Source organism: Cetorhinus maximus, chromosome 9 (genome assembly GCF_964194155.1).
Source record: "Cetorhinus maximus chromosome 9, sCetMax3.hap1.1, whole genome shotgun sequence".
Taxonomy (NCBI): domain Eukaryota; kingdom Metazoa; phylum Chordata; class Chondrichthyes; order Lamniformes; family Cetorhinidae; genus Cetorhinus; species Cetorhinus maximus.
In genome coordinates this window covers 130,938,463-130,966,216 of record NC_135887.1, presented here as the reverse complement: position 1 = coordinate 130,966,216, position 27,754 = coordinate 130,938,463, and the positions used below count along the sequence as shown (strand labels likewise).

General features: G+C 43.7%; 1 protein-coding gene across 1 annotated transcript in view; it reads left to right on the top strand.

Annotated features, from left to right (window-relative positions):
- slc5a12 (solute carrier family 5 member 12) overlaps positions 1-23,844 on the top strand; it is a 78,991-nt gene extending 55,147 nt beyond the window's left edge. The window contains exons 10-15 of the mRNA XM_078549618.1: positions 7,215-7,282; positions 10,147-10,233; positions 10,324-10,511; positions 10,598-10,701; positions 22,702-22,832; positions 23,677-23,844. Coding sequence (XP_078405744.1) covers positions 7,215-7,282; positions 10,147-10,233; positions 10,324-10,511; positions 10,598-10,701; positions 22,702-22,832; positions 23,677-23,844 — 746 coding nt within the window. The remainder of the gene's footprint in view (positions 1-7,214; positions 7,283-10,146; positions 10,234-10,323; positions 10,512-10,597; positions 10,702-22,701; positions 22,833-23,676) is intronic.
- The last annotated feature ends 3,910 nt before the right edge of the window (positions 23,845-27,754 follow it).

Here is a 27,754-nt window from a genome sequence, read left to right as displayed (position 1 = left end):
CCCCAGGCAAAGCACACTTGACCTTACAAATTCAAAATTAGGTTCCTTGCAGACACAGTTGCAGGTGTACAGTCTGGTTAAGTCTTAAATGCCTTTGCCTTACACACACAAACTCCTTTCTGTTTATACCTAGCTTTTCCTTTGAATGTAAATTTCTCATTGTATTACTATGTTTTTAATTTAACCTGTACTAACAATAACATCCTTTGATTTCACTAATTTTATTAGTAATATAAACACATTGCTTGGCATCTCTCAGCTAGATGCAAGATTTCACCCATTATTTTGAAAGGCTTGTTTAAAAATCCAAATTGCCGCCATGTCACAATGTTTGTAAACTTTTTTGTGTTTATCTAATTATCATTTCAAACCTACTTCTTTCTATACATCAAAGCATGCAGACTAGCTGGCTTTAATACAACTAAGACACACACCCCATTACAATACTGTTTAAAAAATAATTTCCAATAACATTATAGACATTAATATCTCTCCCTGACAGATGCTGAAGGATTTTCCCACTTGTTAAATCTTAAAATGCCTGCCTGTACATACAGCCTTCTCTCCTTTATACATATTCTCCCCATTGAATGCAAATTCCCATCGTTTCACTTTGTCTTTGGACTTTACCTCCCTGATCATAAACATTTATCATAGTACCAATTTTACAAGTAATCTTTGGGAAAATAAACACACTCTTTCTTAACTTCACGTGGCTAGGTGACATATTTCACCCCTGCTTTTGAATTCAAACTAGTCTAGTTTACTTAAAAATGCAAATGTCCCTTTGCACCTTACATTCTAAACTTCCCCATGTGTATCTACTTAACACTTCAAGCCTGGTTTAGCTTCCAATACAACAAAGCCTTGAGATCAGCTGTCTTTGAATCCAATTAAGTCTCTCACACACACACATGCACACACACACACGCATGCATGCACACACACACGCGCACACACGTAGACATAGATTCCACTATTTTACAATAAATACCAATAACGTTTTTATATCTTCATGGCATCCCCCTCCTTATTGAAATATGAAGACTCATAATTTAAAAAGACAGCTTCATTTAATTAACCCATCTTATACTATTTCCTACACTTATTATATACTTGCACTATTACATTACCAGATGCATGCATTAACATAACAATATATATACAAATCCTTCATATCAGCAGAAATCATTTCAATTCAGTTGTCCAGGTTTTAAATGTCCAATTTTCCTTTTAAGCTTCCACTCTTGATAATGCATCTGTAATCAGGTTTTCTTATCCCGTGACATGTATAATCTGTAGATTAAATGGTTGCAGTAATAAACTCCATCTGAATAGCCTTGCACTTCTGTCTCAAAATTTGTCCAGAAACTTTAAAGGATCGTGGTCTGCATGAACAATTATTTCTGATGAATTGTTTGCAATACGAATCTCAAAGTGCTGCAATGCTAACACCAAACCCAAAGTCTCCTTTTCGATCGTTGAATATCTTCTCTGTTGTACATTCAACTTCCGTGAAAAATACCCTATTGGATTTCAAATCCATTTTCATCTTCTTGTAACAGTATGGCCCCAATGCCTATATCACTTGAGTCAACAGCCAACTTGAATTGCTTGGCATAATTAGGTACTTCCAAAACTCTTGTCATCATTAATACAATTTTCAAACTGTCAAGTGCCTTCTGACACTTCTGTGTACATTGAAACTCTTTGCTCTTTTTTAACAGTTCAGTCAGTGAGGCAACCACACTGCTAAAATTTGGTACAAATTTCCAATAAAACCCACTGATGCCCAGAAATCTCAAAACTTCTCCTTTTGACGTAGGCATGGGGAAATCCATGATAGCTTTGACTTTCACATCCCTCGGAGCCACCTTACCATACCCAGTAGTATGGCCTAAATACACAACATGCACTTTTGCGAATTCATTTTTAGCCAATTTCACCACCAGATTAGTTTCTTGTAATCGAGTAAATTATTCTTCCAGATGTTGTAAATGTTCCTCCCACGTCTGACTGAAAACTATCAAGTCATCAATATTAGCAGAACAATTGCTCAGACCTGCCACTACTTTGTTTGTCAGTCTTTGAAATGTTGCAGGTGCTTTGTTCATACCAAACAGCATGACTTTAAACTGATATAGGCCATCTGGCATCACAAAAGCTGATATCTCCTTTGCTCTCTCTGATAATGGTACTTGCCAATATCCATTCAGCAATTCAATCTTTGTGATAAATTTTGATTGTTCCACTTTCTCAATATAATCTTCCAACCGTGGTATAAGATAGGAATCCACTTTTGTCACCGCATTCACCTTTCAATAGTCCACACAGTCTTTGTATTCCATCTGGTTTTGGTACCAGCACAATAGTCAAATCCAGTTACTGCAACTAGACTCAATGATATAATTTTGAAGCATGAATTCAGGCCATGAAATTTGAACACTGGTCTGATTTTATTTCTTTAAGTAAACCATATCTTGTAAAACATTTAGTTAACTTATCCACAATTGTCTTTGTTGTAATATTTATCAAAGGTATTGTTTCAAGAAACTTCAAGACACATCCATTATTGTCAGTAAGTACTGGTTCCCACTTTTAATCTTGCGAAGGGGTCCTACACAATCAATCATGACCCTAGTAAAAGGTTCTTCAAATGCTGGAATTGGAATTAAAGGCGCTGTCTTAATTACTGCTTGTGGTTTTCCTATCACCTGACATGTGTGACATGTTCTACAGAATTTGACTACATTCCTACAAAATCCAAGCCAAAAAAAAAGTTTTTGTATCTTCGCCTGTGTCTTTCTAGTTCCTAAATATCCCCCCATTGGAATTTCACGAGCTATCCTTAGAATCTCATTTCTATATCCAAATGGTAGTACAATCTGATGCACCCCTCTCCCTCCAGCTTTCATTTGCTGAAGAATGATAAGGCCTCTATTTTCTCATTAAAATATTACCCTTAAGGTAATAACACTCTGGAAAACATTTTGCCTCTGTTTCTGAGTAAGCTGCCTGATATAAACATTTTATTTGCAAATCCTTTTTCTGCAACTCCACTAACCTCCTGGAGTTAAACACTTCAGCTGAATTGTCTTCCAGTCTTTCTTCATGGGCAACCTTATCAAACACAGTGTCAGCTAATTGGATTTCCAGTCCTTCTCCCTGCCTTAGAACTTCCTGTTCTTGTTTCAACCTATGAGCCTGTGATCTCATTACCACATAATCTGGAAACAATCCTGGGTGCTCTCTCTGCAATATTTCTGTTGAAAACACTTATATAGGCTGCTCAACTACCATAGGCATCACCCGTATCTGTGATTCAGCTATATCATTACCCAGAATAAATTGAATTCCTGCAATGCACAATTTTTCTATTACCCCAAAAGTCACTTCACCTGTTTTCCACTCACTCATTAAATTTACCTTCCACAATGGAACAGGTTTAGCATCTCCATGAACTCCACCTGTTCCTGCAATATTCTCTCTGAAGAACAAATGTCACTATCCCGCAACATTAAGGATTGACTAGCCAATGTGTCTCTTAAAATTTTAACATCTTTACCTACTCCACATGGAAAGACTTTCCCTTCACACACAAAATCTTTAAACAATTTTGCAACCTGCTCCTCCAAATCCTCTTGGGTAAATTGTGAACACATTTCCACTTCTTTACCTATCACTAATTCTCCCTCTACACAAACCATTAATTTTTCTTGTGCCTGAACCTCAGAACCCACAGTACTTTTACTTCCAGAACTTTCCTGAACCCCTATAATTCCAACAGGCTTCCCTTGCAATTTCCAGCACACAGATTTCATATGTCCAACTTCATTACAATGAAAACACTTCAATTTCAAATGTCACTTCAACCCTCAGAACCTTCCTTTTTGAAATAATCTCCTTTCCCTTTCTTTTTCTGCTGCCTCTAGTTCCAGTTTTTCTCATTTCCAATTCTTTTTCCTTTTCATTTGCCTCCAATTAAAGTTTTCTCAGTTCCTTTGCTTGTTCAAATTCAAGCCTCTTCATTTCTAACTGAAGTCTCACTACCTCCAGCTGTGACTCAATCGTGTCAGGTATCACGTCCAACTTTAAACGCTGTGCCATCCCTTCAATTATATTTGCTTTCAATGCCCCTGTGAAGGTAACCCCAATTGTAATTTTTCCACCAATTCCATTAACTTAACCTATAGTTACCTTTTTGTAAACCAGTCAAAGTTATAGCTACAACTCCCAGACAATCCTGAGCAACTGCGAAAGCCATATTGCAGTCTCAAGGCTTCAAAAAAACCTCACACCAACTCCTGAATTCAAAGTGCTTCTCGTACTCGTAACCTTAAAATTTACCAACTCCAAACCAATCAAGGAATTTCAGATATATCCTGCAAAGAGCACCCAACTATGTTATGGCACAGCTCATGGTAAATGCTGAGCTGTTCAAATCCCAGAGGGCAACTTGAGACAACTGCCACAACTATTTGTGCAATTTGTATGTTTCAAGATACGGGCTTTGAATTCAGTAGTAATAAGACCACTGAGTCTTATAGGTTTTTACAAAACTAGATTAAACATTTATTAATAAGAGGAATGATTTTAAGCACATACATATGTCTACAAATTACTACTATAATAACTTCTAAATCCCCTAATTAATCTGACTCGCAGTTACACCTCCATTAAGGCAACATTAGGACACATAGGGTAGTATTCTCCCCCCATCAGGAGGGTTGTGTGGGGGTGGGCAGGCAGGCATGGACCCAATTGGTGCTCCCGATCGGGTCCGCGCCGCAATTTTACGTGTGCAGGCCAATTAAGGCCCACCCAGCGTGACGCGCACCCGGAAGCACTGTGTGCTCCCTGTGTGTGCGGACGCGGGGTGGGGTGGGCGGGGTGGGGGTGGGGGGGTGTGTTCCCTGAGTCAGGACTGTGCCCTTTTACGCATGCATGAAATCTCCCTGAAGCACAGAGGTGTAAACATTTTTATGACATGTCCACTCATGTGAAACTGCCACATGAGCTGGGACATGTGCATTAATTTTAATAAATTTTTTTCTGAAAATTTTAAATCATTCATGAAACCTCACCCCGCCTGTGGATGAGGTTCCATGAGAAATGCAAAGGCCGCCTATGCTTTTCGCCTGCCGCCAACCTTAAGATTGGATGGGCAGCTTTCTCAATAGGCTTAATTAGTTCAATAATGGCCTTAACAGGCCTTTGACAGTACAGCGGGCGCGCAGACGACTCGACTGTCATTTTATGTCTCGGTGACCGGGCCCCACCGCTGCTCACTGAGTCAGAAAATTCAGCCCATAGATGTTAAAAGACACAGGCAAAGAAACATTATACCCTGAACAATCCAATTCAAAGAGGGTTTTCTTAACTTCAGTTTGTTGTAGACAGCAGCTTAAGGAGTAGATGCTGAAGGCTGTTCATATTTGTTCAGTCTTAAATATCCTTCCTTTACACACAGCCTTCTCTCCTTTATACATATTTTTCTGTTTGAACGCAAATCCCATTGTTTCACTATGTCTTTGGACTTTACCTCCCTAATCATAAAAAGAATCATAGTACCAATTTTACCAGTAATCTTTGGGAAAAATAAACACACTCTTTCTTAACTTCACCTGGCTAGGTGACACATTTCACCCCTCCTTTTGAATTCAAGGTTGTCTGGTTTATTTAAAAATGCAACTGTCCTTTTATACCTTACATTCTAAACTTCCCCCATGTTTACCTACTTAACAATTCAAATCTAGCTTATCTTCTAATACATCAAAGCCTTCAGCGCAGCTGCCTTTAAATCCAATTAAGTCTCTCACACACACGCACGCACACACAGACACATATAGGCACAGATACCACTATTTTACAATAAATACCAATAACATTATTATATCTTCCTGACACCCTCCATGGTCTCACCCATCACTAGCTCTGTAATCTCCTCCAGTCCTATATGGCTTTAAGACCTCTGCGCTCCTCCAATTCTGTGCATCCATAATTTTATTCACTCCACCATTGACAGCCATACCTACAGCTACCTAGGCTCCAAGTTCTGGAATTCATCCCTCTCCCTCTCCACATCTCCAACTTTATCTTCTCCTTCAAGATGCTCCTTAAAACCAACATTTTTGTCCATATTTTTGGCCCTCTGCTATAACATCTCCTCATGTGGCTCGGTATCAGATTTCTGTCTGATACTTGCGTCTGTGAAGGATCCTGGGATATTTCACTGGGTTATATAAGTGCTTTATAAATGCAATTTGCAGTTGTTGTCTCCAATTGTCAGAACCCATGATGGTGTGTCCGCAATAAGTGATTCTTATTGCTTCTGTCCAGTTCCTTCAGATTTGAGGATCTGAGAAACAGTGAACAGCAGCACATTGAGGCTGGTGAATAACTTCATTTTTGATGCAGTGCAGGATCTTTGGGTCTCAAGACGCTCAGCTTGCTGTTTTTCAGTAAAAAACAGATGGTTCTGAAGCCTGATGTTGCAGAAATGGCTGCCCTTCCTTCCCCTCTTCTTTGGCCTGACATGTGTTAGGGGAATATTGGATCTAAACTGATGTGGGTGACATCAGCACCAAATAATAAAAAAGAGATGTGGGGATTTTTATTTTTCACAGTGACTATTTAGGCGATGGAACAACCCATTTGACACAGTGGCGGAAGCTGAGTATACAGTCGCTTTTATATTGGGAATGGATAAACGGAACATGCTTAAAGGGAATGGCGAACGTGCAGGCAAATGGAAGAAATTGAACATCTCTTTCAGAGAGCTGGCATGAGCACAATGGTCTGAATGGCCTCCTTCTATTCTGTAAAAATTTTCCATGTAAAACGGACGGTATCAAATCGGCCGCCGGTTACACACCCACCCAATTTCCCTTTCTCTGAATTTCAGTCAAGCTGAAGTGCACAACGGCCGTCCGTCCTATCCAGCACTGCCAATTTTATACACTGAATGGTGTTCCCTATTATCCTTCTTTTCAATAGAGGGGACAATGACACATTCTGAATCCTCCACTGATGAAAAGGATGAAATATCACAAGCTGGGTTTCTCACAATGCAACGTGGTTTTCAAGGCACTGCGGCCAGTAATATCATGGCTATGATTAAATTCTTAGCATTTACAATTTCTAAACAGGTTTGAATTTCCTTATGGAACTTAAGAGTGCCTTCTCTAATCTCTATTATTCACGTTGTCTTTCAGGCATACTGTTTGGTGCAGCTTGTACTTCAATGGCAGCTGCAGCATCTTTAATGGGAGGCGTCATACAGGTAAGTCCAGTGCAGTATATGAGGATTGTCTGTCGTTTAAGAAAACAATTGTACTTTTCTGCTGACGATTCTAAACTGTGAAGCAGTCAGCTTTTCTGAGCTCTCTTATATTCTGCCCTGATTGAATACGGGTGTTTTTAGATGCAGACCCTGTAACTTATATCGGACGCGTTGGCACTAATGCAGATTGGTCGCTGTATCAGGTCAGTTTGGGGCCAATAAGAATGGCCCCAAATTACCAATAAAGCAGGTTCTCAAGCCTCTGTTGGCACAGCTGAAAGAACTCTTCCTCTGACATCCTGCCTGGTGCTGTCACAGTGCCAATTCCTGCCACTAATTCACCTGCATTTTCCTTCTCAATCAGAACTCCTGGTTGTCTTTGGGTGATATTGGATTGTTTACCGACTGGCAAAGTCCCATGATTATTTCAATAGGTGCACAGTGTCCGACAAAGAGATTTTATTTCACACTGGTTACATTCAGTTCGTATTAGAGTTTTATTAATTGAGAGTGTACCGTTAGAAAGCAGTGTCAAACAAAGAGACTTTCTTTCACACTGGGATGTTCTCAATTCCATGTTAGAGTTTTATTATGAACGCTCTCATTGGTGTATCATTAGAAAGTACCAGTCTCACCACAATTAAAGATGTTCTGTGGTCCATATCCTTTGAATGGCCTGGGCTATCTATTTTCAGCATTCTCATGTTCTCTGCCCCCTTCGAAGCTCTCATCTCAGCCCCCTGTAGCAGAACTCGTGTGTGACCTTGCCCTCCAGAGAGCTATCACACGAGGTACCCTTCCCCTTTGACCTGGTTGCACGTCACTTGTGCCCTGTGCCGATAGGCCAGTAGCAGCTAAAGTTCATGCGCTGCCAGTATCTGAATGGGCGACTAGATGTGTCACATCAAGTTGCTTCGTCAGTCATGTGATTTCTCTCTCTCTCTCTGCCTCCTGAGGCTGTTGGGCAGGTGACAGTTCTTAGGCAGGAAACAAAAAGAGGAGGATTGGGGTGAGGGAAGGTGTGTGGGACAGGAAGCAATCGGTCCATGGCCACACCATCTGCAGCTTCATGCAAGATAACGGGATGAGGGGCAGGTGCAAGTTTAAAAGGACATAAAGCAGTAACATAATCCTTAATGACCTTGGAGATGTCAGGTGCAATGGGCTCTGTGACAGTCAGACCTGTGATATTAGGCAGCATCTCCTCTGTAAACCGGAGGAGACACAGGTGTGCCTGCCCCTTCTACCTGCCCACCCAACCCCCGCCCCCCATTGCTTCTACTCTGTTACCATCTTGTTGCATGCCATTGGTGAGACTGCACCTGGAGCACTGTGTACAGTTTTGGGCTCCTCACTTAAGGAAGGAAATACTTACATCGGAGGCAATTCAGAGAAGGCTCACTGGGCTGATTCCTGGGATGAAGGAGTTTCTTACTCCAGAATTGTTACAGTGCTGAAGGAGGCCATTCGGCCTATCATGTCTTCACTGGCTCTCTGAATGAGGAATTCACTTAGTGTCATTCTCCCCCCTTCTCGCATAACCCTGCACGTTCTTCATTTTTAAATAACAGTCAAATTCCTTTCTTCCATTCTCTTTGAGGGTGTTTTTTGATGGCCTTCTTGCAACGCCAGCCTCCCTGTGGAAAAAATGGCATATCTACTGTAGTTGACCTCCATGTCCAAGACCTCCAGCTTCACATCAATGAACCTGGGAGCTCATTCTCTGCTCTGGTGTTCCGTTTGCTTTGTTTCCTATTGCAAACAATTGCAGTACTGACAGCAGCTTCTTTTCCATCAGTATAACACAGCTAGCTGGAACATATGTTAGCCTTGCACGCTGTTAGGCCCTCAGCTGAGCATGCAGTCAGCCAGCAGTGTGGGCTAAGTTCACCTGCATGGTACCATCAGACAAACAAGGCAGGTAGAACAAAGCTGATTTAAGATAAGCCCTAACCACATCCTCCAAAGATTTGATATTTATCTGTTGGTAGATACTCTTGTACTGAAACAATCCTTCCTTTGCTGGGAAGATCCACAGCAGCTCTGGTTATTTGAGCATAATAGGCTTTCTGCCATGTTTGATATTTTTTAGCTTTTAATAACATTTTAATAACACATCAGGTGCAGTTGTTTCTTGCCAAACTCCAAGAGCTTGTTGGCCCCTTTTCAGGGCACTCTCCTATCTGTGGAAATAGCCCAACATGGTTTCAGGATCCACACACTCTCTGTAACCAGGACCCTCCCTCAACGAAACGTGACCCCTGTGTCTGAAAGTGGGTCCCGATAAATTTTTAGTCCCTTGCGTTTACCATTTTCTTTACAGCAGGGAATGGTTGTGACATGGGTTGGGTTTGTCGTGCCCAGAAGGTGAGATGACATTTAGGGTTGAGTCTTTTTTTTTAATCAGAACCTAACCGTGCTATTTTCTTTTTCTCCGTTTTGGGATTGGCGGACCCATGTTCTTTTGCTTCTTCAATGTCCTTCTTGCCTCTTTGTTGCCAGATTGAAGAGAACTTACACATCTGCTGACCTGTATTTCCTCGAAGCAGTGCTGATTTTTGGTCATTTGCTAATAAGCTTGCTCTCTGTGCTTGGAGTACGTTTCCCAGCTTTCTGATTCCACCAAAACGCTTCAGTTCCGAAGAAAGACCTTTCCACAATACTGACCCATCATTCCTCTCCACTAATCCTGACTGGTGGGCTGTTTCTATCCTTTACCTCCTCTTTTTTTCCCCAAGATTGCCAGCGTTTGCTACATCCTTTCCCGTCAATGTAAATCAATGCTAAAGTGAGCAGGAAGAGTCTCAAAAGTTGTTTTTTTTTCTCTGTACCAACTGTTGTAACTGTTTAATTCTAATTCACAGGCAGCACTCAGCATTCACGGCATGTGTGGGGGGCCAATGCTCGGGTTATTTTCCTTGGGCATTTTATTTCCTTGCGCAAACTGGATTGTAAGTAGATAATTTGTTCCTGCCTTCACTTCAATACCTTTATTGTCCACTACTTTGAGCACAGATGCATCAAACATCTGCTTCACACAGGGTGCAATCGGAGGCCTGGCAGTGGGAGTAACCTTATCGTTCTGGCCTGCAATTGGTGGGCTTATCTATCCTGCACCAGCATCAAAGACGCTACCCTTACACTTAAGTACTAACAGTTGCTTACGGCTGAACACCTCGGATCTTTTTCCTACTTCGTTGCCAACTGTAATCCCCGAACAGATGCACAGGTATGATTGTGTAATTTTTGTTCAACTTGAGACTTATTGTAATTAAGTAAAGTGACAGTAATAATGCTGCTCTTTTCCTTTGGCAGACCGCCACTGGCAGATAGCTGGTATTCCATATCGTATCTCTACTATAGTCCTTTAGGATTCCTGGGGTCATTGGTAGCTGGACTTCTGTTAAGCTTCATATCAGGTCTGTTCTAACATTTTTAAAGGTTGATTAATCTTTGTAAAGAGCTCCTCAGTTCTTTTCACTTCATTACATCCAATTATTCTTCTTTTAAATATCTTTTTGAATTTTCGGACCAAGATTTGCAATGGATATGAAACAATTATCAGTAGCCCAATCATGAAATCTCTTTGCTAATGGTCCATATTGAGAATACTGGGGCATCGTTGATTTATGCTTGATTCCCAGATCTATTGAATATTAATCTTTGGATTTCACTGTGCCGATGCTGCCTTAATCTCATATATGGAAAGTGAATACTGAACCAGTGACTTCAATCACTCTATTTCTTGACACAGAACATACTTGAAATGTTTCCATAACAATAGAGTTCTGGACATGCTTCTGACCTCCATTTCAAACCGTGCAGATATAAGAGGGAAACATATCTCGTCCAGACTGCTGGAATAATATAGTGGGAGTGTCATGGACAAAATATATTTCTCTGTGATCAGTATGTCCCGTACGGAAAGAGGCGTGCTTTTTCTGACCCCATTTGAACATGCATCACAATCAAATAATTCAGGAGCAAGCTTTTGTGAGTTTAAACTAAAGAAGGTTATTTATTCTCAGGTGACAGTGACTGCCCTTGACATCAAGGCAGTATTAGACCGAGTGTGGCATCAAGGGGCCCTTTCAAAACTGAAGTCAACGGGTAATCAGGGGATAAACTCTCCACTGATTGGAGTCACTTTTGCACAAAGAAAGGTGGCTGTGGTTGTTGGAGGTCAATCATCTCAGTCTCAAAGTATACGGACATACAAACATAACAAATTAAGAGCAGGAGAAGGCCATTTGGCCACTCGAACCTACTCCCACATTCAATAAGTTCATGGCTGATCTGATGGTAGTCTCAACTCCACATTCCGCTCACTCCCGATAACTTTAACTCCCATGTTAGTCAAGAATCTATCTACCTCTGCCTTAAAAATATTCAATGGCCCTACCTCTAACGCTCTCTGGGGAAGAGTTCAAAAGGTTCACAACCCTCTGAGAGAAAACAATTCTTCTCATCTCCGTCTTAAATGGGAGACCCCTTATTTTTAAACTGTGTCCCCTAGTTTTACTCTCTCTCACATGGGGAAACATCCTTTTAACATCCACCCTGTCAATTCCCCTCAGGATCTTATGTGTTCACTAAGATTACCTCTCATTCTTCTAAACTCCAATGGATACAGGCCCAATCTGTCCAACCTTTCTTCATAAGACAACCCACCCATCCTAAGTATCAGTCGAGTGAACCTTATCTGAACTGCTTCGAACGCATTTATATCCTTTCTTAAATAAGGAGCCAAAACTGTATACAGTACTCCAGATGTGGTCTTACCGATGCTCTGTACAACAGTAGGAAAATATTCCTACTTTTACATTTAGTTCCCCTTGCAATAAACAGGAACATTCCATTTACCTTCCTAATCACTTGCTGTACCTGCGTACTAATGTTTTGGGATTTGTGTACCAGGACACCCAGATCCCTCTGCACCTTAAAGTACTGCAATATCTCCCCACTTAAATAATATGCTGCTGTTCTATTCTTCCTGCCAAAGTGGACAAGTTCACATTTTCCTACATTGTACAAAATTTTTACCCACTCAATTAACCTATCTATGCCCCATTTGCAGGCTCCTTATGTTCTCTTCACAACTTACTTTTCTGCCTATCTTTGTATCATCAGCAAATTTAGCAACCATACCTTCAGCCCCTTCATTCAAGTCATTTATATAAATTGTAAATAGTTGAGGCTCCAGCAACGATCCCTGTGATATTCCACTCGGACATCGTTGCAGGAGTTCCTTGGGGTAATGTCCTAGGCCCATCATCTTCAGCTGCTTCATCAATGATCTTCCCTCTATCATAAGGTCAGAGGTGGGGGTGTTTTCTGATGATTGCACAATGTTCCTCTTTCCTGATTGCACAATTAGCATTGAAAGGGAGGAGGTATTAGCAGTTTTAGCAGGCTTAAAAGTGGATAAATCACCTGGCCCAGTTGAGATGTGTTCTAGGCTGCTATGTGAGGTAAGGGAGGAGATTTCAGGGGCTCTGACACTAATCTTCAAATTCTCTCTGGCCACAGGAGGGATGCCAGAGGACTGGAGGACAGCGAATATGGTACAATTATTCAAGAAAGGTAGTAGGATAAACCATGCAATTACAGGCCAGTGGTTCTAACATCAGGATCAGTGATAGGGAAACTATTGGAAAAATTCTGAAAGACAAGATTAATCTCCACTTGGAGAGGCAGGGATTAATCAGGGATAATCAGCATGGCTTTGTTAGGGGGGGGATCATGTCTAACAAATTTGATTGAATTTTTCGAGGAGGTAACTAGTTGTGTAGATGAGGGTGGTGCAGTTGATGCCGTCTACATGGACTTCAATAAGGCTTTTGACCAAGTCCTGCATGGGAGAATGGTCAAGAAGGTAAGAGCCCATAGACCCAAGGCAATTTGGCAAATTGGATCCAACATTGGCTTAGTGGCAGGAGGCAGAGGGTGATGGTCAAAGGTTGTTTTTGTGATTGGAAGCCTGTGATGAGTGGTGTACCACAGGGATCGGTGCTGGGACCCTTGCTGTTTGTAGTGTATATTAAGGATTTAGATGTGAATATAGGAGGTATGATCAGTAAGTTCACAGATGACATGAAAATTGGTGGTGTCATAAATAGTGAGGAGGAAAGCCTTGGATTGCAGGACAATACAGATGGGCTGGTAAGATGGACAGAGCAGTGGCAAATGGAATTTAATCCTGAGAAGTGTGAGGTGATGCATTTTGGGAGGACTAACACACCAAGGGAATACACAGTGAATGGTAGGGCCCTAGGATGTACAGAGGATCAGAGGGACCTTGGTGTACATGTCCATAGATCCCTGAAGGCAGCAGCACAGGTAGATAAGGTGGTGAAGAAGATATATGGGATACTTGCCATTATTAGCTGAGACATTGAATATGAGAGCAGGGAGGTTATGTTGGAGCTGTATAAAATGCTAGTCAGGCCACAGCTGGAGTAGTGTGTTGAGTTCTGGTTGCCACACTATAGGAAGGATATGATTGCACTGGAGAGGAGATTCACCAGGATGTAGCCTGAGCTGGAGCTGGAGCCTGAGCTATGAGGGCAGACTGGATAGGCTAGCGTTGTTCTCAGAGCAGAGAATGCTGAAGGGGGACCTGATAAGGGTGTACAATATTACGAGGGGCATAGATAGGGTAAATAGGAAGAAACTTTTCCCCTTAACAGGGTGGGTGGGGGATGGTGTCAATAATCAGGGGGCATAGATTTAAGGTAAGGGGCAGGAGGTTTAGAGACTATTTGAGGAAAGATTTTTTCACCTAAAGGGTGGTTGGAATCTGGAACACACTGCCTGAGGGGGTGGTAGAGACAGGAACCCTCACAACGTTTACGAAGTATTTAGGTGAGCACTTGAAATGCCATAGCATACAGGACTATGGACCAAGTGCTAGAATATGGGATTAGAATAGATAGGTACATGATGGCCGGCGCAGACACGATGGGCCGAAGGGCATGTTTCTGTGCTGTATAACTCTATGTCCCTTGACTCTATGATTCATCACGCCTCAGATACTAAAGCAGCCCATGTCCATATGCAGCAAGACCTGGGCAACATTCAGGCTTGGGCAGATAAGTGGTACGTAACATTCGCACCACGTAAGTTCCAGGCAATGACCATCTCCAACAAGAGAGAATCTAACCATCTCCCCTTGATACTCAATGGCATTACCATTGCTGAATCCCCCACTTTCAATATTGTGGGAATTACATTGACAAGAAACTGAACTGCACTAGCCATATAAACACTGTGGCTACAAGAGCAGGTCAGAGGCTAGGAATTCTGTGGTGAGTAACTCACCTCCTGACTCCCGAAAGCCTGTCCACCATCTACAAGGCACAAGTCAGGAGTGTGATGGAATACTCCCCACTTGCCTGGATGAGTACAGCACCCACGACACTCAAGAAGCTTGACACCGTCCAGGACAAAGCAGCCCACTTGATTAGCACCCCATCACAAACATTCACTCCCTCCACCACCGACGCACAGTTGCAGCAGTGTGTACCATCTGCAAGATGCACTTCAGGAATTCACCAAGGCTCCTTAGACAGCACCTTCCAAACCCACGACCACTACCATCTAGAAGGACAAGGGCAGCGGATACATGGGAACCACCACTAGGAAGTTCCTTTTCAAGTCACACACGACCCTGATGAAACTATATCATCGTTCCTTCACCGTCGCTGGGTCAAAATCCTGGAGCTCCCTCCCTGGAGCTAACATCACTGCGGGTCTACCTACACCATGTGGGCTGCAGCAGTTCAAGAAGGCGGCTCACCTCCACCTTCTCAAGGGCAATTAAGGATAGGCAATAAACTTTGGCATAGCCAGCGATGCCCACTCTCACCTCACCTCTGGAATTCAGCTCTTTTGTCCATGTTTGGACCAACAGATCCACAGAAGAGTGGACGTGGCGGAACCCAAACTGAGCAACAACGAGCAGATTATTGCTGTGTAGGTGCTGCTTGATAGCACTGTCAATGACCCCTCCCATCACTTTGCCGATGATTGAGAGTAGACTGATGGGGCATTAATTGGCTGAATTGGATTTATCCTGAACATTTGTGGACTGGGCATACCTGGGTAATTTGCTACATTGTTTGGTAGATGCCAGTGTGGTAGCTGTACCAGATCAGCTTGGTTAATTCTGGGTGTACAATTCTTCAGGGCTGCAGCCATGATGTTGTTGGGGCCCATAGACTTTGCTGTATCCAGTGTCTTCAGCCATTTCTTGATGCCACATGGATTGACTCAAATTAGCTGAAGATTGGCTCCTTGGTGTTCAGGACCTCGGGGGGAGATTGGGATGGCTTGGCATTTGGCACTTTGCCTTGTCCTTTGCACTCATGTGCTGGACTCTGTCATCACCCAGGATGGGGATGTTTACAGAGACTTCTCCTCCTCCACTTAGTTGTTTAATTGTCCTCCACCCTTCGCAACTGGATACTCAGTACTTGATGAGCAGCAAGTTCCTCCAATTAAATATTGGGAAGAATGAAGCCATCGTATCTGGTCCCTTCTCCAATTTCCATTCCCTAGCTACCAGCTTCATTCGTCTCCCTGGCAACCATCCGGGAGTAAGACATCCTGTTCACTAACTTGGTGCCATTTGATCCCAAGCTGAGCTTCCAACCTCACTTCATATTGATGCCATCACTAAGACAGCCTATGTCCACCTCATAAACACTGCCTGACATCACCCCTATCTCTGCTCATTTGCTCCTAAACCCTCATTCATGTCTTTGTTACCTCTAGACTTGACTACTCCAATGCACTCCTGACTGGTTTCCCACATTCTACCCTTTGTAAACTTCACCCCATCCAAAAATCTGCTGCCTGTGTTTTAACTCTCAGCAAGTCCCGTTCCTTATCACCCCTCTACTCACTGCCCTATATTGGCTCCAAACTAGGCAACATCTTCGTTTTAAAATTCTCATCCTTGTTTTCACACCCCCGGGTAGAATAATATGTGGTGAAAATGGGCCTGTACCATGCCTGCGCCAATGTATTATCATGCACGATGATGGCCGAACATGATAATACTGTAAGCGGATGGGCCTAGGAATTTGGAGCCCGACCACCTTAATTCAAATTTAATTAAATTGCTTATTTAAGCTTGTTAATGTCCCAACTGACTGGCAATAAAATGCCGAGAGAGTGTAGTAACTGTAAGTCAAACCTTTCATACAGTTATGGGGATCATGTGACCGTACAGACAAATCTGCCCTAAGTGCTGGGAATCTTAGGGGCCGAGTTTTCTAGTCTTGGTCTTGGTACAAGCATGTAGCTTCATCAGGAGCTCCGTAAATAAAATTTACTCTTTCTAACAAGAAACCTGTCCAGTACACCAAGTTTATTACAGAGAGTATGAATCACGCCAGGTTGTGGGGGTCTTGTTTTAACCACGGAAAGGTTGTAAGGGTGGGTTAAAAGTCACCAGCTGGGCCATTAGTTTGACCTCAGCAGTCTAGGGCGTTGTGAATGCTGCCAGTATTTGATATTGAAAGCTGTGTTTCCAGGGATACATTTGCTGTTTGGAGGTGTCATGTTTCCTGCAGAAAGGTGAATTTAGGCCCACAACTGTCCCTCAGCCTCTTTGGTAGTGTAAACATGGGACTAATGGCCTCTGTGGGAGACACATCCTCCACCAAGGGGGAGAGGAGGAGGGGATTGAGAGGGAGAGGAAGAAGGGCAGATGGTGAGATTTAGGATTGCACTAGTGGTGCGTGAGGTTGGCAGACCCTCACCAGTGCAAGGAATTGATGGAGGCATAATGCTACAGTAACAGACGTGCAGAAGAATTTATGGTGCCAATCAAGCATAAGAGAATAAGCTCCCTTGATGTCAGAGACACAGTGCCAGTGGAGACTCAGGTTCTCCCAAGCTACAGTGACCTCTCTCTGTGAGATGCTGGCAGGGGAGATAGCTTCCAACTGCATGGGTGATCACCCAGCACCAGTGGCCCTAAAGGTGACTGTGGCACTGAATTTCTTTGCCACTGGATCCTTTCAGGCAGCTTGTGGGGCCCTCAGTGGCATGACGCAGCCTGCTGCACACCACTGCATTAAGGTCTTCACAGACGCACTGTTCCAAAGGGCAGATCAGTACATTGCATTTTCAATAGACTGCCACAGTCAACTGGAAAGAGCCAGAGACTTTGTGGCAATCGTGGGTTTCCCCAGAGTCGAGGGAGCAATGTTCCAGGAGGCCAGCCCTGTATATTCAGTAACAGGAAGGGCTATCACTCCTTAAATGTCCAGTTGGTCTTTGACCACAATCGATGAATTATTCAGGCATGTACAAAGTACCCGGGCAGCACCAAGGCTCATACATTCTCTGGAACTCCCAAGTGCCAGGCATATTGAATGGACCTGATGCCCTGGATGGTTGGCTTCTGGGTGAAAAGGGTTACCCCTTTGAAGAGATAGCTCATGATGCAGTGAGGAGATGGGTCCATAACAACAGATCACGGAACCACCAGGGCCTTAGTTGAGCAGACAATTGGCTGCTAATGATGAGGTTCTGAAGCCTAGATAGATTAAGAGGACCATTGCAGTATGTGCCATCCAGAGTTTCATGATGGTTGTTGTGTGTTGCGTTCTGCATAGCCTCACCATTCAGGGAGACGATGCCCTGGAGGAAGAGGAGACGCAAGATAGTGGGCATTCCTCTGATGATGAGGGTGAAGAGGGGGTGAGGGAACATCCTGACAGAGAGCTGCAAGGGCCTGCACATGAGTACATGGATAGCCGTGACACAAGAGATGCCTTGATAAGACAGAGGTCCCAATAGGTCAGAAATTCTCAGCCGCAGAGATGCATGTACTTCCTGTGTCTCAATGTCATTCCGTCTAGACTGTGATCTCACTAAGAACATCCTGTCAGCACACTCACCATTTTGAATCCTTTGGCATGTTTGCATCTTGACCGACATTCACTGCTGACAAGTCAGGAATATTTTCCCAAATACAAATAAACTAAACTTTTACATGAGGGACAGTGAATTTACAGTTTATTCACATCTTGCCAATGGCACATCTAATGATACCGTATACAAAATGCACCCATGTGACCTGCTTTGTGACTAGTGTGGAGTTCTCTTAATTCTTTTACTGTGCTCTGATGCAATGCACTCCCCTCGCTTGCTGCTGTGCTAGAGAGAAGCTGCTGATCTGCTTGTCCCCTTGCCCTGGATGACTTTGTCAGTTGTCTTCTGTGCAGCTGAGGCCTTGAGGGCCCCACCACGTTAGAAGACTCCTGCTGACTCACAGGAGTAGCTTCTGTCGCCACGGCAATAGAGGAGGACTGTGCCAATGACGGACAGGCAGAGGAGAGGCTGCCCCCATCAGACAAGCCTTGAGAGGTGCTTCCAGATGGCGACAGCAGCTGCTCATCCTCCACTGCGAGGGCCAATTGGTTCCCCCAGCCTTCCTGTGAGGTCCCTGAGCTAGCTCAGTGTCCAGGCTCCCAGTCCCCCTGTCGCCTTGGCTCTGGACCCCTGAGCTCAGAGCCAGGGTGATGGTCTGCAGGTTGGAGCACATAACCACAATAGCGTCACCAATACGGTGGTTTGCCTCTCCAGGTTGGTCACCAGCCTGTCCATGGGGGAAGCTTGGCACTCCAAAGTGTGAGTGATCACAGTGCACATGGCCTGAATGGACACTTCCACAACCTGGACCAGAGCAGACAATCCCTCTGGTCTATCTGCCAAGTCTCATGCAGCTCGTGCTGGACATCCTGCCACATAACGGGTGACTCCAGAGGCTCATCATCCAACCCGTACTCAGTCTCCGGTTCACCTCCAACACTCCTCTAACTGCCCGAGCCTTGCTCCAACACACTCTCTCTGGCAGCTGCATGTGTGAATGTGAGGTGACCTCACCAGATTGTGTTTGCCCTTCCCATGATGTAGTAGTCTCTGCTGAGGTGCCAGTACCTGCGCTGGTGCTTGATGCAGGGAGAGGGTGTGACACTATATCCTCTGAGGGTTCTTCTTCCTCCCCAGAGCCAATTGCTGGCCTCACAGGGCTGGTGGGTTCAGCGGAAGAAGCTTCATCTGCGCAGGGCACACAGAAAAAAGGGCATTAGTTCATCAGGTGTGCAAGGCCGCAATGTTGAATGCCATTAGTAGCATGTAGATTATGAAACATGACACATTGCAACCATTAAAACACACTTGTAGCATGCAAACTCACAATATTTCTACCAGGAAGCTTCCCTGCCTTTGAATGCATAAACCACACATGTACTATTCATGTAAGCATACCAGGCCTTAGTTCCCCTCCTCCTAGCCCGCTCCTGCTTTGTGTCCCAGGTCTGGTTTCAGCCCTTTTGCAATCTTGCCAGCCCCAGGCCTCCCTCCAATCTCGCCTCTGCCGATGGAGCGGGTCCATTCCGTAGATGACAGCAACAGGACATCCTCCTCCTGCAGCGTGATTGGACACCCCACCTCCAGTCCTGTTTTTCTTTCATGGGCAATGTGGGCATGCTCCCCCTGAAATGAGGCATCACATTGCAACGCTGATCACTCTCAGGTAACTTAATTTCATCAGGCCTCCCGGGTGAGAGAGGAATGAATGATCTGCACAATTGGCAGCCAAGACCCTGAGCGCCTCCCTCACATCTAAGGCCTCCCCCCGTCGGCCACTTTGGAGCCACAGCAATGCCTCCTCAGGAGAGCCACGAACAGTGACAGTGCTTAATGCCTCAGAGGTACTCACAGGGTTCCAGCATTTTCCAGCCTTCCCTGTAGCTTCCTTTAACAATAATACACATAATGAGTACGTACTCATCCTTGTGAACTCAAGAGGTCCTTCAGCCTCTTCCTGCATTGACTCCAATTTCTAGGCACAACCCCCACACTGCTGACCTCCATGGCAACCTTCTCCCAGGCTGCTCTGGTTATAGAGGGAGGTCTCCTCTTCCTGTCTGCCGGTATAAGGACCTCTCGCCTGGTGGACACAGCCTGGAGGAGAGCATGATCTTCATCATCAAAATGTGGAGCTGTTCTGGCCCTTCTTCCTTGCCTCTCCCCTCACTCCCTTGTCTCAGCCACATATGGAGGAAAACATGTTGGAGCTAAGCAGCTGCTCAATTTGAATACCTTGGCATCATGCCCATGATCAGATTTAATGCCGTCTGTGTTCACTGGTAACAATCAAGTCAAAGCCTCTGCGTAATGTAACACACTTTACAGAATAATAACACTCGCCTCAAAAAATGCCTGATAAACTTTCTGAAAAAAAAGACATTCTATTGCGGCTTTTACATTTTCATGTTCGCTGGGTCACCTGACACTGCCCCGTGCCGGGTAGCCCTTTAAGCGAATAGCCGCGAATTGCTTTCGGCCAAAGGTTACGGCCGCCGGATATTCCACCCTCCTGCTCGGATTGGGCGACCGTGAATCCTCCCATGGTCATGGGCCTAAAACCCGCCCTGAAGCCAACAATTGGATAATTGCGGTTTTACGTGATGGCGCTGGCGGGGGCAGGAGTCGGAAACCCACCCCCTTCCGGGTGCAGGTCCTGCCCGCAGAAACAGGATGAACCTTTAATCGTCTCCAGCCCTACAATCGTCCAAAACATCTACGTTCCTCTGATTCTGCCCTCTTGTGCATCCCCGATTATCATCGCTCCACCACCGGTGGCTGCACCATCATTTACCTCGAGCTCTGGAATCCCCTCCCTAAACCTATTTCTAAAAAAAATTTTAAAACTGAACAAAGATCATTAAAATGGCTGAATCTACATCAATTTGTGAGCCCCAAGCTAAAGTAACTGCCAGGCAGCATCAGGGAAACCCACAAATCATTATCTCTGTGGAACCACTATTGACCTCCCGTGGGCTGCACAGGCCAAATTCAAAAAGAGCTATACAAAGGCCATCTACATTTCATAATCCAAGCTGACCAACAGGAGTCTGCTCGTCTGCTAAGACAATGATTGAGATATTTAACAATCTCGAGAACTCCGATGATGGATACACATCCTTTGTCAAAAACAGTGTGGAGAGATGGGAGCCACATGACCTAGGCCTCTGGCTTGTTGAACAAGTAATATTGCCTTGCTGGACTGAATAGCTCAGTGTGCTGTTTACCATCTAACATGCCTCACAGAATACGAGCTCTGCCCAGGTTGAACACCTGGCCCCATCTACACTGTTTCTGCTGGAAATGCTCTACCATCACTTACAAGGCTGATTCATCGCTGCATGCCTATCACATCGTGTGAAGTCAACAGCACCAGGAAAGTGAATTATCCAGCATTGGTTTTCAACCCACCAGCCTCATTAAAGGAATACCTAATTGAACTTTGATTCTAGATTTTGGAACCCAAGTGAAACAATATTTCTTTTTTTCTGTGGTCTCTGTACTGTAAATCTTTATTTTCTCTATCTCTCTCTTTACTATCTGAATGTGAGGGGGATGTTGTGAACCTTCTTCTGTGTTTTGAGTTAGTACAAATAAACTAACCTTTGAATTCATGCTATCTCAAGTTTGCTGCAGGGTTATTAATAGAAAATTGAATCACACAAAAACCGAGGTGTTGGGGAATACGATACCATTTATAAAGAGGGAAACAAGTCAAAACAACATGCTGTTTACGGATGGGTAGTGAGAGGGGAAATTAGTATTGTTTAAATTAACCTCCCCTCGCTCCCCTCCTGTCTGTAACACCTTCCTTAAAGGGCACTAGTGAAGCACATGGGTTTTTCCAACAATCCTGCAGCTTTATCGTCTGATGTCATCATGAAGTTTTATTCCAGGTTTATTCAATTCACTGATTTTAAACACCCCAACTATCATGGTGGGCTTTGAACTCTGTCTCTGGATCATCTAACTCAGCCCTCAGGAATAATAATCCAGTGACAAAGCCACTATGTTACCCACCCTATGGGTGGAATTTTATGGCACCTTCGCGTGGGGGCGGGGCTATAAAATGCAGTGAACCATTCAAAAGTCTATTAACATTGGTGGGACTGGGAAATCCAGCTAGCGTAAAATTCCACCCTATATTTACATATATAAGTTTCAGTATGATTGAGAGACTGATGAGCTTTTTTTCAAAATGATGTTATAGTGCTCGCAAAGCTACCCCGACTTCTACAATAACGTGAAACGTGCGTTTTTACCAGGCATGTCCCCCATTTACAAGCTACAAATTGTAAAGGTGTAAATCCTGTGAAGGACTGAAACATTGCATCAGTACTAGTTGGTGTCTTATTTTGTTGAATAAACACATGTCAAATGATCTTTAGAAATGATGTGGTGGGCAAAGCGTGATGAAAGAGCACAACATGGACTTGCAGTGGTAGGTCACATGTGACCAATAGTTAACTGCATTTCAAAAAACTGCACAATCGTCTTGAGGTATTCTATTGGATTGCTGTCTCCTTTTCCAGGACCCACGCATGGAGCAAATGTGAAGCCTTTGTTAATCCGACCAGTCTGCAATCTGTTTTGCTTTTGGTCAGAAAAGTACAAGAGGATCTTTTGGTTTGGTGTGCTCCATGGAGAGGAAAACAGCACAGAGGTAGGACTTCCTTCTAAACATCCTTTACAATGCACGTTTTATGTTAAGGGTCACTGATGCTTTTCACCGCTGTACACATTGACATCATTTTGAATTCATCCTTAATGGAGTCAAAGCAAATTCCAACCTCATGCTCAGCAATTGTCAAAGGTCTAAGTGCAAACTGAGGTCCAGAAGGTTGTCAGTTTCTTCCCTAATGCAGTTCAGAGCGTACACATGTTCTCCACTGGAGTTTGCTTGAATTGAGTTGTACTGATAAGAAAATAGTAATATCATTCAGAAAATGATATCGTTGAAGAATGGTAAATTCAAGCTTTTTTAGCAAGTCATAAATCTGTTAATAAAGGAATACAATTCAACTTGCCCTGAGGTAAAATACAGGATTATTTGCTGATCATAATTATCATGTCTAAAGTGCAATAATTCTGAATTAAGCGCATAATAAAACAAGGCATCTTTGACTATCTAGTTTTTGCTTTGTGGCTAACCCTTTAAATTGTCCCTGGCCACAATATGTAAACACAAACAACATTATCTTAGGCATATTACTGAAAACTTACCTAGATCCCAAAGCTAGGTTAGACATCTTGAAGGTATGAATTGCCCGTGAGGATAACCGAAGATTTGACAGCCAAAATAATCTCGAGGTAAAAGGATTAAAAAAAAGATTTGTCATTCTACTAACCTATGAATCTCTCCTTAACATAGACAGTAATATCTCAACATGGTCTTCCTATGCTGATATCTTTTTTTTAATAAATTGTTATATATTGTTTTACAGATAGGTCAGCTTTTCTTTACTGATAAAAGCTATCTCTTACAACTTCTTATAATTTCATTACAGGCTAACAATGAAAAAAGAAGATCAGATAATGACTTGACAGTAAAAAGGCCACCAGGGAAAGATCTCATTGATGTGTACAGTCAGGAAGCAATGAAAGTTCCATCTGCTTATATCCCAGAACAACAGCCTCACAGTAATTTTGGTGTGACTAAAGATACTTGTTTTTAATTCCACAAATTATTAAGCTCGATGTTTAAAAACTGTGAATCCAAAAATTAACGAAAGCGAAAGCAAAGCAGCTGATGAAACAATTATTTGGCCCAGACATCAGGGAAAAATCACAGGCTTGGTAAGTTTACCATGGTTATTAAGCCAAATGGAAACAAAAAATAACTACCGTTGAGCCATACAGAACTGTATACTTCAGCATACACCTGCATAAAGTCCACCAATTCAACAGTGGACAATGAGGACTGGGTGGGGGGGGAAGCAGGGAGGGGTGGGTGTGGAACTGAGTACTGTCAGTTCTACCAATTGTGTATTTGGATTACTAAACTCCTTAAGAAGTGCACTTTCAGAACCACAGGAATATTAATATACTTTCCTTTTTTCATGAATGTGGAATGAGCCTTTACCTGATAGACCTAGATAGACTCATTCAAGATGGCAGCTGCGTGCTATTTGGTTTTCAGGAAACTGGTTGCAACGAATAAGCTCAGTTTATATATCCAGCTCTTTATCCCGCCCCTCGCCCTAATCACACTCAATGCCTTCCTCCATCCCCCTCATCCTCCCTGTTCTCCCCTCCCTCTTCCACCTTTTCCTCTCCCTCCCCTCATCCCATCAAAATCAACCTCACAGTCACATGACAGGATTTGTTTTCTTCCTTTACCTCTCTGGACAGACATCTTGGCTTGAGACTCAGCAGCAATAAAAACTGAGAAAAGTCCCTTACTGCTTTCAACTGATCTTCCTCACCAATTTGGATACGTCTACTTTTTCATTAAAATGAATTGTGGGAAATAAGTTCCAGTGTGTTTGAAGCCAACTGCAGGACAAATAAAAAAACTAACTGAATAATAATGATATGGGCAATGCCATCATAAAGTCTATTAGCCAAAACAACAGCAATATATAAAGGAGATAAAGTCAATTCTACATTTAGCCATTCAGTTCCTCACCTGGCAATACTGGATGTCATGAAGGAAAATGTTCCACTGGACAGCACTTGTGTCCTCACTACCATGAACAAGAAAATCACAAAGAAGTATTGATTGGGTATATTGGTGATTTCACCACCTATAGTGCACATATCAGCTGCAGAAGAACTATTATGACAATAGCTTTCAAGTTACACAGTTGCTGGTTACAAACCTGGAGATAGAACAAGCAGCTTGGGAGTGCCGTTGGACCATAAGACATAGGAGCAGAAGGAGGCCATTCGGCCCATCGAGTCTGCTCCGCCATTCAATGAGATCATGGCTAATCTGATAATCCTCAATTCCACTTTCCTGCCTTTTCCCCATAACCTTTGATTTCCTTACTGATTAAAAATCTGTCTATCTCAGCCTTGAATATACGTAATGGCTCAGCCTCTACAGCCCTCTGCGGTAAAGAAATACAGATTCTCTACCCTTTGAGAGAAGAAATTCCTCCTCACCTCTGTCTTAAATGGGTGACCCCCTTACTCTGAGATTATGCCCTCTGGTCCTAGACTCCCCCACAAGGGATTTCCTCTTTAAGCTCCCCCCTGCACTTTTTATACTCCTCTAGGGACTCTGCCGTACTGAGCCCTCGGTATCTATCATAAGCTTCTCTTTTTTCCTTAATCCTAACCTTTATGTCCCTTGACATCCAGGTTTCTCTGGACCTGGTCCCCCTCTTTGTCTTTACGGGAACATACTTGCCCTGTAGTCTCGTTATTTCCTCCTTGAATGCCTCCCACTGCTTTGACACAGTTTTATCTGCAAGTAGCTGCTCCTAGTCCACTTGGGCCAAATCACATCTCATCTTAGTAAAATTAACCTTCCCCCAGTTTAGAACTTTTATTCTCAGCCCGAATTTATGCTTTTCGATAACTATCCTTAATCTAACTGGATTATGGTCACTATCTCCAAAATGCTCCCTTACTGATACGCCTTATACCTGCCTGGGCTCATTTCCGAATATTCGGTCCAGAACTGCCCCTCCCTTGTTGGGTTTTCTACCTACTGGCGAGAAAAGCTCTCCTGGATGTAACTTAAGAATTTTGCTCCCTCCCTACCTTGCACACTATAACGATCCCAGTTAATATTTGGGTAGTTAAAATCCCTAACTATTACTGCCCTATTATTCTTATACTTCTCTGAAATGTGATTACGTATTTGATCCTCTCTCTCCCTGACTGTTTGGGGGCCTATATTACACACCCAACAGCATGTTTTCCCCTTTTGTGTATTTTATTTATACCAATATGGCCTCATTTGATGATCCTTCCAAGATATCATCCCTCCTTGCTGCTATAATTGATTCCTTGATCAATATTGCGACCACCCCCTCCTCTTCTATCCCCCTCTCTATCTCGTCTGAATACCCTATAACCAGGAATGTTGAGCTGCCAATCCTGCCCTTCTTTTAGCCAAGTCTCGGCCATAGCTATGATATCATAATCCCACATGCCTATCTGTGCCCTCAGCTCGTCTGTCTTATTCAAGCTCCTTGCATTAAAATGTATTCCATTTAGCCTTGCTAATCTCACTTCTTTCTTATCTAGCCTACGTTTTCACTGCCTTCCAGACTCACTTACTAGTGTTTTAACCTCTAATTCCATCTCAGCTTCTCCACCCTCTGAACTAATTTTCAGGGTCCCATCCCCCTGCCAATTTAGTTTAAATCCACCCCAACAGCATAAACAAACCTCCCCACGAGGATGTTGGTCCCGTTGCTGTTCAGATATAACCTGTCTAGTTTGTACACGTCCCACCTCCCCCAGAAACAGACCCAATGCCCCAGGAATCTAAAGCCCTCCCTCCTGCACCATCTCTCCAGCCATGAATTCATCTGCTCTATCCTTCTGTTCCTATACTCACTGGTGCGTGGCACCAGGATTAATCCAGAGATTACTACCTTTGAAGTCCTACTTTTCAATTTCCTACCTAACTCTCTAAAGTCTGCTTGGAGGGCCTCATTTCTCTTTCTTCCCATGTCATTGGTCCCAACATGGACCACGACCTCTGGCTGTTTACCCTCCCCCTTCAGAATGCCCTGCAGCCATGACATCCTTGACCCAGGCACCAGGGTGGCAACATGCCATCTTGGAGTCATGTCTATGGCCACAGAAGTGCCTGTCTACTCCCTTCACTAACGAATCCCCTACCACTATTGTCCTTCCACACTTCTTCCTCCCCCCCACCACCCGAGCAGCTGGACCACCCGCAGTGCCATGGCCTTGGCTCTGGTTGGCCTCCACAGAGGAACCGTCACTCTCACCATTTTCCAAGGCTGAAAAACAGTCTGCAAGTGAGATGCACTTGGGGGATTCCCTCACTCCCTGCCTGGTCCTCTTCTTCTGTCTGATGGTCACCCATTCCCTCACCGCTTGCATTTCCTTAAGCAGTGGGGTGACCACAACCTGAGATGTGCTATCCACGAACCTCTCAGCCTCATGAATGCACCGTAGTGCCCCCAGCTGCCGCTCAGGCTCCAAAACACGGAGCTCGAGTTGCTCCAGTCGGAGACACCTCCTGCTCCTATGGTCATCCAGATGCCAGGAGCGTCTAGACCCAAAAAGCACAGGATGTGCAAATCATGGGTCTGATCTCCCCATACATATCTTAACTACATAGAATACAGACCTTTGCTTTTATTTTACCCTTACTCCTACTTGGGTCTCACTGTTTTAACCTCTCTCTCCTGAAGTCTCGCTGTTTTAACCTCTCTCTCCCAAAGTCTCACTGTTTTAACGTCTCTGTCCCGAAGTCTCGCTGTTTTAACCTCTCTCTCCTGAAGTCTCGCTGTTCTAAACTCTATCATGAAGTCTCGCTGTTTTAACCTCTCTTTCCCGAAGCCTCACTGTCATACTTATTCCATCTCGTACTAACAAAGCTACCCCACCACCCTTTCATTTCTACCTGTCCTTTTGAAAAGTTACACACTCCTG